The 13,295-nt window shown below is 46.1% G+C and overlaps 1 protein-coding gene across 3 annotated transcripts in view; it reads left to right on the top strand.

The window, feature by feature from the left end:
- Positions 1-10,620: 10,620 nt before the first annotated feature.
- Positions 10,621-13,295, top strand: part of JMJD1C (jumonji domain containing 1C) — a 168,344-nt gene continuing 165,669 nt past the window's right edge. For 2 of the 3 annotated variants that reach the window (XM_075505300.1, XM_075505299.1), the window contains exon 1: positions 10,621-11,003. In XM_075505300.1, coding sequence (XP_075361415.1) covers positions 10,851-11,003 — 153 coding nt within the window. In that variant the 5' untranslated portion in view covers positions 10,621-10,850. The remainder of the gene's footprint in view (positions 11,004-13,295) is intronic. The other variant, XM_075505303.1, reaches the window with a different exon arrangement.

Raw genomic sequence — 13,295 nt, 5'->3', positions numbered from 1 at the left:
TGGTCTCTGAAGTACTTAGGACCACTGACTTCACAAGTGATGGATATTCAACAATTAAGTGTGTTGATCAGCTGAATTAAGAAACATGAAGTCACCTTTATGGTTTTGAGTGGCTGTAAAGTTTACATGGTTGACCCACTTAGTTCTCAGATACAAGTCAAGTACCCAAGTTCCATCAGCCTTGGCACAGAACAAGTCTTGTAGATAATGCAAACACTAGAAGGAAGATACTAATATATTCTCTTACTTTATTTCCCTGCAAATGAGTTGCATCACAACTGTAACCGCCACTAAATCTCTTGTAGCAACGACTTCAGACTTCAATTGGATTAGCAGTTAACACAAAATGTGTGCCTTCAGCCTCATTTTTGTATAAAAAAGTTCACTTAAACAACATGAAACACAGGTGCTAAATTGATGGGACATAACTTAGTCAGAGGGTTCAAAGCAGGTTAAGACATAAGAAAACTAGAGTTGGCACGAGGCTCTGAGGTGGTGTTTATTATAACCATTTCCTTGAACTTCCATTTTGCCCTCTGTTGTTGGTAACTTCAGATGAGAAAGACAGTGGATTTGCATTACATTCAGGCATATGAGAGTCCCAAATTATGGGTTTAATAAGAGCCATTTGAGGCCTCTTCCTGCAAAGGGAATATCACCCTCCAGTCCAGGACATCAATGCAGCCATACGGGCTGGCTCACCACCTGCCTTGGACCTTGACCTTCCTGAATCATCTCAAATAGAGTTCTGTGCAGTCATCTAGAGTCTGCTTCAGGTACATAACATCGCTAGGATTACAAAGCCAGCAGAAATTACTTGTTAGCCTTTTCTGAAGTCCAGGTTACGCATAGTGCTTTTAGATACAGGCCAGCTTGTGCTGGGGAAGTTTCTGCACTCTGTATTATCTCATTGCAATTACAATTGCAACTCGATGTTTTATAATTTGGTGTCATCTTTCTTTAGGTGTGGTCAAATAATGACTATTGCCATATAGTTACTGCTGCAACTCAGTAATACCAGAGCAAAGTTTTCTGGAAACAGCATTTTGATTAAAAGGAGAAAGATGATGGGGAGGGGAAAAATAGAGGACCACGACACAACAACTTATCTTCACTTACTATTCTTCCTTTTGCCTCCCTTCAGCTACTTCTAATATTAGAGCTAGCAAGTATTTTGGCCTATTACTCTTAAAGCATGATCAGTATCTAAATATAGAAAGGGTAGCACAGTACTCCCTCTGGCACCCATTAGGTTCTTGGATTTAAGACTTGGCAGTGAGAGCAAGCCCACCTTCAGACCACTCACTAAAAGGAGGTAGGTCTGCTGCAGACCTGTGCACTCTGTGTTCAGGTCTGTGTCCTGCATGCAACCACATGCACACACCTTAGTAAGTTTTCTTCAGCAGGTTTTGTACTAAGAGCGTTTTTTGAATGTTACAAATTGTACAATCATCTAAAGCAGATTGTTCCTTAGGATTCCTGCTTATCGTCCTACAAAATAGTATGGGACAGGACCAATAAGTCCCTGTATAGATAAAAGTTTGAAGAGACTAATTTCTTAGAATTAATAGAAACTTCAGGTCTGGAAGTCATATCCAACAGGAAAATAATCACACAAAGAAGTGTGATTGTGTGCCAGTTACACGGGCAATAACAACAGCAATGCAGATACCTGCAACTACTGAGGACTGAGCACATCTTTCTCCACTAATCCTTCTTTCCAAGAATGTTTTTTCCAATTCAGTCATGTTTACTATCAGTCAATGCTTCAGCTACAGAGTATGTGCTGTTCTAAGTTTTAGACCTTTACCTGTAGTTAGGACTTACCTCAGGGAGAGAGAACTCCCTGGTTTGTACACTAGAGCAGCTCATCTGTGCTTGCATCCACAGAGCCTTCAGCAAATTAGCAAGAGAGCTATCTGCTGGCTGAACTTCAGCAAACTAGACTGAGAGCCAATTTTGGCTTCTACCTTTTCCAGTCTAGGGTCATGAGCACTATGGGAGCACAAGAGGCAACCTGAGCAGCAGCAAGGATGCAGATGTAGTGAGCAGGTAGCACTGCTGGATTGGGAACCCAAGGAAGATAACTCAGGGAGGTGGATCTGGACAGAGAAGTGGATGCCTTTGGCACCACAAAAAAAAAAAAAATCAATAATGCATGTATAATATAGGCTTGGTAATAATCAGGGTGTAATTAGTACAAATAAGACTGGTTGCTGGAATCGTTTTTGAAGATGGAGTAAAGAAGGAGCCAGCCTCTTCTCAGTGTTGCCCAGTAAAAGGGCAAGAGGCAACGAGCACAAACTGAAATACAGGAAATCCCATTTGAACTTAAGAAAATACTTTTCCACTGTGATGTTGAATACTGGAACAGGTTGCCCAGAGAGACTGTGAAGTCTCCAGCCTTGGAGATATTCAAAACTTGACTGAACATGGCCCTGAGCAGCCTGCTGTAGGTGGCCCTGCTCTGAGCAGGGGAGTCAGACTAGACAATCTCCAGAGGTCCCTTCCAACCTCAACTAGTCCGTGACTCCAAGACAATCTCTTCATTCAATTAAATGACACAGCAACAACCAAACACAATCTTCTGCTTTTAACTCCAAGACAATGAGCAAGTCCCTTCTCATCTCTCTGCTTATGTAGGTCTGCACCTTTTCAGATTCTCATTATAAGATGTAATGTTTCATTACAGTTCTTGCAGTAAGGACAGACTTAAATCAATTCCCTTTCCAGAACCAATTTTGAGTATAGCCTGAACAAATGTGACAGACAGACCCCGGAACACTCCTAATGAGAACAGTAAATTAATTGAAGTAGTTACTGGCTCAGTAGAAAATTTGTGATAGTTTTAATTGGGATAATAGCACCAGGAAAAATAAGTCCTGTTACTTGATCGGCATGGAATCAGTAACATAATTTGTTTACATGCTGTGCCATACAACACCATGAAATATTAAGACAATCCTTACCAAAGAGGTAAATATTGTTAAATAATAGCTATTACTGAATTGCAGGACACAATTAACACTAACTTATTAGCCTTTCCTGACACAGAAACTCAACGAGACAGGCAGCTGGAATACAAGAAAGAAACCTGTGTATTTGCTTTAATCCTGTTTGGAGCTAGTTTGCTGGCAGGAGGAAAGAAGAACTAGCATCACAGAAAAATAACAATCAGAAAAGTTTGTTAAAGGGTAGTTACTACATGCGATAGTTACTGGTTTAGACAAAGCTGATATCAAACAATTGCGCTTAATGACATATAGATGTAGGGAAAATAGTATAGTTACATTAAGAAAATGCAAAGGAATTTGGATAGCGGAGTAGTAAGAGTGAGGGTAATACAGACAGAAGAAATTGAGGAGAAAGGATATTACAGAACCTTACAAAGAGAAAAGTTAGCTAAAAGAACTTTTTTTAAGTGATTGTCTGTGAGCTTTTCTTTCTACCTCAGTTTCAGAAAGACCCAGCTACCTTTCTGGTTTTTTCCAGACAAAGAAGTAGCCATAAGTAACATTTTCAAGTCACTTTCCGTACCTAGTGCATAGTTTAATGATAGCTAAACTTAGCTATTTCTCACCTCAGCTTTAGAGCTTACCCCAAAGTGTGCCATTAGCTTTTTATTGTGTGTATCATGTACCAGCATGCTAAGCCATTTCCTTACCTGTTTTAGTTATGTCAGAATAAGTAATACCAACATCCAAGTGATTTCCATCTAAAGCTGCTGTTGGCAAGAACCCCTACTTCTGAAGGGGTCACAGCCCCAACACAATTTGTACAGAAACTAGAGGTTCAGTAGTGGGAAATTACCTTGCAGACTTACTAGATTTTTTTGAAGATGTATAAGAAGTTTTGAGATAAATATTGAGAAAATTATGTGCAGGGTACTAACGAGATTATAAGACTTCTGCCTTTTCAGTTAGAGTTGTTGAAGGTGCTCACAGCACCCCACACATGGTGGATCAAAGCACTTAGAATAGAAGGTTCCAGCCAGCTTAGTTGCCCATTTTCCCTTTTTTAGCTTTACTACATAATATACCAATGATCTCCAGTGAGGATAAGAGTCCTGATCCAGCTCCCAGTTAATTCAAAGAAGATCTATAGATTTATTTTAATGCTAAATACATCCTATTCTTATAATCAGTAACAGTATCTACTCATAAAGTGATCTACTTAAACACCTTTCATCCAATACAGAAAGAAGTTCTTCTACAAGATTCTGGGAGACTTCAGCACATCTTAAAACTGAGATAAAAGCCTGCCATAGAAGAAATAACTGCCATTCCCAGGGTTGTTTATGTTTTCAGGGCTGGTTTTTTTTTTTTTTTTTTTTTTACTGTTGTCCATTTGCTTATCTTACAAACCTACTAATTGTAAAAACACAGAGATAGCAACAGCTAAGCATTTAGCATTAAGTAAAAATAAATACAAATATTCACACACTGGATAACCCACAAAGTCAGTGCTCAGAAACTCATGTGAGAGAAGCAGGCATTTCTATATTTTACCCCCCTGACTGTACTGCTACCTAATGCCCCACCAGCAGTAGCAAAGCACTTACTGGCCTTTATACAACTTAGGGTGAGTGGGAGGAAGCACTACTGGAGGTGAAGGTTCCTGGGAACATGATTAATTAATTTTTAGGGATGATTGGTTTCAGGTTTTATGTGTGAGCGATTGACAGGAGAAGGGAGCATTGCTGCTGGGAGCAGCCCGGTGAAAGACAGGCCTTTTCAGGAGGAACATTGGTGCTGCTGAGGCTGCTCAGGCTCTGAATATATCCCATCCCTTCTGGAGTTTTGTTCTGTAGGCAGATCCCCTCAGCTAAATAATAATTTGTTCTCAGTTCTGGCGCTTTCTTCCAGGCATTACAGCGTGCGTTGTCCCAGGAGAGCTCTGTAAGGGGCTGACAGATGTGAATCCCTTCTGCACTGTGCCTAAAGCTCGGTCTGATTCCTGAGAAGTACCAAAGCCTCAAGCTGGCATCCCCACCTCACTGAAAAGTAGGGAAGAAACTTGAATGGAGATCTAACATTACTCGGATGGCCACGGAAGAGCCACAACAATGTTATACTGCTGCAGCCTGTGCATTGTCATTGCTTTCAATGCTTGCACTGCACTGAGCGACCATTAGCCAAGGAAATAGCATCTTCCATCTCCGGTTTGAAGAAACGGAGAACATTTTCCCCCAGGCAAATTCAAAGAGGTTTGATAAGGCCATAGCAGGGCCCTGAAGTTTAATCTGAGGAATTAACCCTGTAGGCATTCAGGGAAAGGTGGAGACTAACTGACAGCCTTGTTATCTCTCTTTCCCCACCCTCTGCTTTTTACCTCTATAGGATGTAAACGCCTCAGGAATGAGAGGGACTGTTTCTTACTAAGGTGTAGTGCTGGTCCAAGGATGCTCTGCCCTCAGGCTGCAGTTAAATACTTACTGCAGAAAGCGGTGGCAGCTCTAAAGGTGGTGCCATCCCCAGCTGGAGGGAGGTGGCCAGCCCCACGGCAGAGGACAAGGGGTGGGTCCAGCAGCTCCAGGGCTCAGCAGAACCCACCCCTGCAGCTTCAACGGGCTGAGCTGGCTGGCTGCGTATTTAAAACAGATGTGGGATGCTCATGAGCTCTGTTTTGCTGGCTCAAGTGTAAGGCGATGGTAAGTGTTTGAAGGTGACAAGAAGGAAGGGGGGAATATGGATGGGTTAATATCTTAAGACATCAGCAAGCTTCTGAAGAAGGGATGTATGGAAGGCCATATTTATTTAATTTGTTCAGCCGTCTTTTGGTGATACCTCATTAACTGGAACAGAAAGAGATGTTGGAATCAGAGTGTGCTGTGAGTATTCATCTGTTCTAGGCTGCAAATTGACTGTGAAACATCACATGGAGGCTCAGTAGTGCTCCTTACTGTTGTCAGCATTGATGGAGCGGCACCCTGTGAACTACAGTGTTTTCTAGTGCAGATATGGCTGGAGTGATTCACAAATGCAATAAACTTAAATCTTCCTCCTTTGTGTGTTGTAGCAACAGCCAGGATGGTATCGAGGAAGTCAAGTCCTGAAGGCAGTACCTGGCCACCATGGGGTGCTGCGTTCACCCGCAGTGTAAATATAGCAGTAAAATGTGCAGCCTTTTTACAAGTGAGAAAGACAAGACACAGGAAAAGATCAGGAGTCGTTGGTTGACAGCCTCAGATGGAGTTGTGGCTATAGACAGTCAGTGATGCGAGTAATAGTAAATCACCATGTGGGATGTTAGTGGTGGAGCTGGGGAGGTAATCCCACGAACCACAACTCTTGTGGTCATGCACCTTTGCACCCCAGGTGTTTAATGCAGCCTTTGCACCTACATTAAATAGCTCTTTAAATAATCATTTTCCCCACTGACCCTGTGTCCCATTCAGTGCTCAGGGACTCACTCACCACTCAAATAATTGTGTTTTCAAGGAAGATGTTTTGGTAAAATACATTAAGAAAAGCCCTTGGACTGTACGTAGAAGATAAGGTAAGACAGTTGGAAATCAAAAGTTAGCTTTGTAGTAGAAGTAACTGATGTTTGAGGAAAAACTGGTTTTCTCTTGGCTATGAATTTTCAAGTTAAGAAACTTTTAAACTTAATTATGCAAGTTTCTATTAAATACAGGTTCTTAATTTTCTGATGCTGAACCCTGCAAAACTTTAAATGTGACTTTCCAAATTTGTGAGGAATTACAAGTTCAGAGGAAACTGATGTTTGCTATCTCCTACGGAGAGGTAAAATAGATCTAAAAGTATACAGCATGGGATTTTAGGAAGACATGGTTCAATATTTACTCTGCTTAAGAGCTGAGACAGTGACAAGTCATTTTGCCTTCCTCTCCCAATTTTCCTTCCTGCAAAGTGGAAATAACCATTTCTAAATGCAGTACCTATCTGTATGGAGAAGGTGCAATTACTGCCAATACAGGCTGTGCTGCATTTCATCCTGAAAGTTAGAAATAGCTCTCAGTAAAGATCTTAATTTTGCAACTGACCAATGTGTATACTTTCCAGGAAGTGGGACTGAAAATATTTGGGGAAAAAAACCCTTTATTTAGCAATCTGTGCAATTTAAAGGACACTGTTAATACACTATATGCATGACAGCCTTTTCAGGTGATTAAATGCCCAGCTGAAGTGGGGTATACCACCATAGAAGCCACTTGTTGAAGATATAAGCAGCACCATCAATATTTTTGCAATTATAGCAAAAGATGGAAGATGCAGTGATTTTTGAAATTATGGAAATAGCTTTGCTTGATGCTTGAAGGGATAGAAAACTGAGCCTTGTTTCCCCCATCTTTCTATTCCCATGCCTTTGTGGCAGGACCTGGTTGCCTCTTTCAGGTGGGCTCAGGTGGTTAGTGTCGGTTCAATGTGCAATCTGGGTGAGAGAGGATGGACCCAGCAGATCATATCTAGCGTCAGTGTTGCTTTTCCTTTGTTGGGATGGCTGAACTTTTTTACTTTGCCTGTAAATCTTGGTGACTGAATTGATCAGTCACCATATTTACTGCCAAAGCTGCACTGGGACTACGTAGGAGTGCAATGGGGGAGTTTGCCCGCAGTCCGTTTCCCAAGAAGAGCCCTCCTTCCCTGGGGCTCAGCCTAGAGGAGTTTTGCTTTGTTTCCTTCTGGACTTCTCTAGCCTGAAAGTGTCAGCTCTGTTTTGTTGTTGCCCGTGGGCACCCAGCTCTGAGCGTTGCTCCTGAGCTCCAAGGAGACAATTCCCCTGGCCTCCTCAGAGTAATCTATGAGAAGAGGCTTCCTTATGCCACTTTCTTCAGAAGGTGCATCAATTCATACCATCCCTAATCCTTTCAATCCTGCGAATTTTGGTGCTTTGAATTTTCAGTTTGAGTGTTGCATAATATTTATCAAGGAAATAGAATTTGAAAGGGGAATTAATGTATTGGTTTGACATACAAAGGCTTCTGAGAGAGGAAGAAGTCCTACTGAAGGACTACCGATAGACCACAGACTATTGATAGAGCACAGGCTGTCTAAAGTTAGTCTCTAGGCAACCTTCAGGCCTTGGGCCACAGCACCTTATGCAGCACCTTGGGCCACAGCACTTTATGTTCTGTTGCAGCCAGAGGCTCTGAGTTAACTTATCCACATCCTGAGTATTTAGCGCTCTCCCAGTTTCCAGCAACTTGCAGAAACAAGGAGACAAGGAGGAGGCAAAGAAGAAATAGGTAAGTGAACAGAGGCTAAGAAAATAAGTTGCTGAAGGTGGAAAATGTGTTCAGCAACCCGTGGGTCTCTTGTACACTGATCCACCTGAATGGTAGTCATTTTGACCTTCCTAAAGCACATATGGGTAACAAAAGCTGTTCAAAGCTGAATAACTGAAAGAGAGAAGAGCTGAGATGCAGGGTGACTGGCGAGGGAAGCTGCCCTGACGATATGTCAAGGCTCTCCCTTAAGCTCTCTTCTCCTGGTCTACATGAAAAGCTGTTTGAGCAGCACTGTGCTTGACGGTGTGGTGGGGAGCTGGGCAAAGGTCCTGCCCTTCTCACTTGGCATCTGGGAACTGACAGCTGACCATGGGAATTTACCTCTACATGTTGATGTTACTTGATCTTACTGATATTTTCAGGTGATGACAACTATGAAATGATACAGCATTGAACAATAGCCTTTAGTGAATTCTAATCTATACTAAAACATAATTCTGGTGTCAGCACTTTGATATGGATTTTTGGAACAAACTAAAAATATTTGATTCTTAATATTTTGGTATTCTGTGATAAATTCACAAGTTCAGACTATTAGAATCATGTAACTCAGCTTTTTTTGGCATATTTTATGGTTTGTTGCACACTAATGTAATCTACTTAAGTGTATAATTCAGTAATAATCTCAAATTACTCTGGCTAAACAAGAGGGAATCTAATAAAACTGTAAAGAGTTTTGATATGATTAATATTTAGTTGTCCTTGTAACTTCTTTTTATACCCTTTATGAGTAACTGCTCTGTACTTACATAATTTTTGCTCGTTCTGCAAGACTGCAGGACTCTCTTGTTGGTTGTAGCATTACCTTGAAATGTGGATGAAGATCTCATTTAGCTCAAACGCACTGTGGGTCCTTCTACAGCTTCTAAGGAGCACACCTCCATGCATCCCTCATCTACTGCCAATGGGATGCCAGGCAGCTACAGGTTCTTGAATAAATGTTACATCTTCGAAGTTATTCTAATACTGTGAACAAACTTGTCATAGTGAATGATGAATTGATTTTTTTTTTTGCTTTCTGTTAATTAACTTCTCTTGTACCAGAAGTTATTTGTTCCACTGAAATACATGGGAATGCGCTAAATTGGCACTCATGATTTATTGCTTTTGCCTCATGATCTATTTTTCAAGAGTGCACTACTCAAATTTGCTTTCTAGTGCTAGATGAGAGATCATTAACCCACTCACTTGGGAGCAAGCATGCCAGTAAAGAAAGGCAGAAGTTCACAAAAGCTACACCTCTAGATAACGTGAAGGGAAAAAAACCTCTTAAAACGCAAACGTGGCATGACTCCAGCATGACTCCAGGCTTCATGGAAAAAACGATAAACTCACAGCTACAGAACGTGGCTTTGTTATGTGTTACAACCCAAGCTCTTGGTTGAAGCACACGTGAGTCTCCGAGCTGGCTGCTCTGATATCCTCCGTTCACTTGCATTGAACGGCCTCAGATAATGTCTTCCAGGTCTGAAGTGTTATGCCTTGTAAAAGCTTACGCTGGGCTAAGCAAGTGGTGCATTCCCATAGGGCTCTGTGGTCTTGTTTGCAGTAGGGAAAGATGGATGGCTGCCTTTGTTTAGCTAAGGAGAAGCTAAACTGGGGGGAGAAGGCACTGCAGGTGGCAGATCTAGTCCTACCTCTCCCAGCCTGCGAGGGCTGGGGCACCAGCGTCCCGGGCTCCCGGTGCCGGGCTGCGGGAGTGGTCCCGCCCGCCCGCGCTCTCGGTGCGATGCACCTTGGCTAGGATGGGGGCGTGCCGGGTTGGGGGGCAGCCGCTTGCCAAAGCGAGGAGAATTGCCAGAAGAGGCCGTGTCTGAAATCCCGCCGTAGGACCGGAGTGAGGAGGGGCTGTGCGGTTGTCGGTGCCAGATCCCCGCGGAGTTGCTCCCCGGCGGGTGCCCGGGGCTCCCCCTGCGCCTCCCGCGGACGGCGAGAAGCCCGTCTGGCGGGGCGGGCAGAGCCGCTCGGAGCGGGGGCGTCCCGGCCGGCAGGTGAGGGCCGTGCTCCCCCCGCCGCGGGGCTGGGCGGGCGGCGGCGGCCCGGGGCTTCCCCCGGCGGGAGGCGACCTCCGCGGGGGACAGTCGTCCTGCGGCGCCGGCCCTCCCGAGGCCCCGGCCCGTCCCGCCGGCGGCGGCGGGAGGAGCCCCCGCGGGGTCCCGGTGCCGCCCCAGCCCGGGTGCCGGTGCCGCCGCGGCCGGACTCTTTGTCGCGCGGCGGCGGCCGCTCGCCCCCTCCCCGCGCGCTGCCTGGCGGAGGGAGACGGCGCGTGGTGCCGGTCTCCATGGCAGTGGGCTGCGTGGGCGGAGTGGTCGGGGCCGCAGCGCGGCGGTGAGCGAGCGAGCGCGCGCGAGAGAGAGGGAGGGAGGGAGCGCGCGCCCCCGGCCCTCCCCCGCCCCTCGGTGTTTGTGTCAGGCTGCTGGCGGCGGAGCGGCCCCGCGGCGCCGGCCCGGCCGAGGGGCGCCGACCCAGCCGGCCGCTGAGGCGAAGAGCCCCGCGCCTGCCCCCGCTCCCGCTCCGCGCCGCTCCCGCCATGGGCGGCCCGTAGAGGAGCGGGCTCGGCGGCTGGTGCGGTGCCTGCGCGGCGGCGGCGGCGGCGGCCATGGCGGTGGCGGTGGAGACGCGGCCGGAGCTGGTGGGGAAGCGGTTCTTGTGCGTCGGCGGCGGGGGCGAGGAGCCGCCGGAGAGCGGGCGCTGGCGGGCCGGGGTCATCCGCGCCGTCTCGCAGCGGGACTCCCACTGCCCCGACCTGTCGGTAAGAGCCGCGTCCCGGGCCGGGCAGGGGGGCTGCGGCGGGGCCGAGGCGGCGTCGCGGGGCCTGCGGCGGCGGGGGGCAGCGGGGCGCCCCGGGCGGGCCCGGCGTGACACAGCCCTTCGCCTGGGGGGCGGCGGGTGCGGGGGGAAAGTGCGTGTCGGGGCCCTGGCGGCGGGGACGGCTGACGTGGAGCCCGCACCGCCGCCGGGGGTCGAGGCCGGGGCGAGGCGCCTTTCCCCTCGGCGTCTGCGGCCGCGGTGTGGGGGGACGGCGGCGGCCCCCTTCGTGCCCCTCGCGCGGAAGGCGCGGATGCGGCTCCTGGCCGTGCAGCCGCCTGCGGCTGCGGTGGCGGCAGGAGAGGGCGAATACCTGGCCTGGCCGCCGAGGGGAAAATCAGTGTGCCCCTGGAGCAGCAGAGCTCGGGCTGGGGGTGAATGCGTCTGTTCCAGGGGAATGCAGAGACTGTCGTCATGTAGCGCTGACCGACTGGGTCTAGCGTACTGGACGCGGTAGTGAACGTTGTTATTAAAAGAATGTCATTGTTTCCCTTCCTTTTATGTCCGCTGTCACTGTTTTCCTAAGGGGTGTAGGAATGTGCGTGGAGGTTAGCGAAGGAGCTAGGATATGTTCTGTTGTGCTCAGACACACTCTCACTGGGGGGGAAACACGACCAGGATTTCCTTGGGTTAGTGTTCTGAATGCATAATCTGTAAAATGGAGTTTTATTGTGCTCCGTGGTCTTGGTCATTATTTTATTTGTGAATTCTGTGGTCTAACGAGTGTTATGTTACCGCTGTGGTTGTCTCCTTCCATGTTTTTATGTTATTCGGTGCTTCTGAAAGCACGTTTAAAAATATCACGACTATGTAAATGGGCATTACGTAGGCTGAAAAAAGGAATCACCAAACTGCGCTGGGCAATCCATATTGCTGCTGGTAAGGGGGAGGCGTTCTCAGCCGAACAGGGTTCGGGGTGGAATGTTGCCTTTTTTACAAACTAATCAAGAAAACAATTGCCTGGTTTTAGAGATTATTGATCGCTTGGTGCAAGAAGTGCAATTCACAAAAATAAGAATTCTTGCTTTCATACGTCCCAGGCTTTAAGCTTTGTTTTAGAAACAGAATATCTGTGACACCTGAAATGCTACTTTTTTACTATATTGTGGGTTGTTTCTTTTCCACTCTCCAGCTATAATTCAAATAGCATGCTCTTCGTACCCATCTTTATGAAATGGCCTGTGTTTTCAGCCTTCGGTTATATGTGAGAATCGTCTAGAATGCTTTATTTTTAGAACCTATTTTGGATGTTTTTCTTGCAGGGTAGTATTCTCTAGAATCTATATACAATTATGGAAACACTGAGTAACGTTTAAGGAGATATTTACTAACATTTACAAGTCAGAGCCATAATTTGTAAACTCTAGGGGTAGAGCTGACATGAAGAGAGAAAGGGTGCTAAAACAAGGAGTTTCAGGGGTTGTATCTGTTATATTAAATAGGTAATGTATGCTGCCTATTGTAAGTACTTGCTCCTCTTCCTAACTTTGGTATCCGAGTGTTTTTTCTTTTCAGATACTCTTTCATTACAATTCTTCGTAGTTTAAGGAAGAACTGTCATGTTATGGCTGATTTCTGAGGCAGGATGACTAAGGGTATGCTTACGTGTCGTAGTGGAGCGCCATTTGGATAGATCCAAACTACCTGAGAAGCAGGATGGATGCTCCAGCCTGCACTTCAGCCTGGGTGCAGTGCAGTGCTAATGTGGCCATATTCCTTCTGGTACTTGAGCTAGCTACACAGCACTGCATTGTGCTATGTAGATATACTCCTAGTCACCTAGGAGTGCTGGAAGCCTGGGAAGGTTTTGGAAATACTATCTAGATCTAACAAGTTCCAGACTAGTACTTAACTACTGGAGCATCATTGCCCCCTCTAAGTGCAATATTTGGTTTTTGTGTTACCTGTTCTCTGTCCCGAAGACAAAAAAACAACTGTAAATCACAAAAGGAGCGGGCAGAGGAAGAAATGGTAAGGTTTCTGTTAGCAACAGGTAGTTTCTGTGGGTTAGGCTCTCCTTTTGCATTTGTAATTAATGTTAACCTCTTGTTAGTTGATATTTGCTAACATGAGTATCCTCTTCCCTGCCCCCAGTGAAGGACAAGGGCATTTTTCTATTAGCCCTGGTTCCACATGTACTATCCTAGATGGAGTGAGTGCTGCTCTTATCCTTCCATGGCTTTTGTTTTGAGGTGGCCATTCCTATGAATAGCTCCAGACCCTTCTGCTACTCGTC

The sequence above is a fragment of the Mycteria americana genome, chromosome 6 (genome assembly GCF_035582795.1).
Source record: "Mycteria americana isolate JAX WOST 10 ecotype Jacksonville Zoo and Gardens chromosome 6, USCA_MyAme_1.0, whole genome shotgun sequence".
Lineage (NCBI taxonomy): Eukaryota > Metazoa > Chordata > Aves > Ciconiiformes > Ciconiidae > Mycteria > Mycteria americana.
This window is presented reverse-complemented; position numbering and strand designations above follow the sequence as displayed.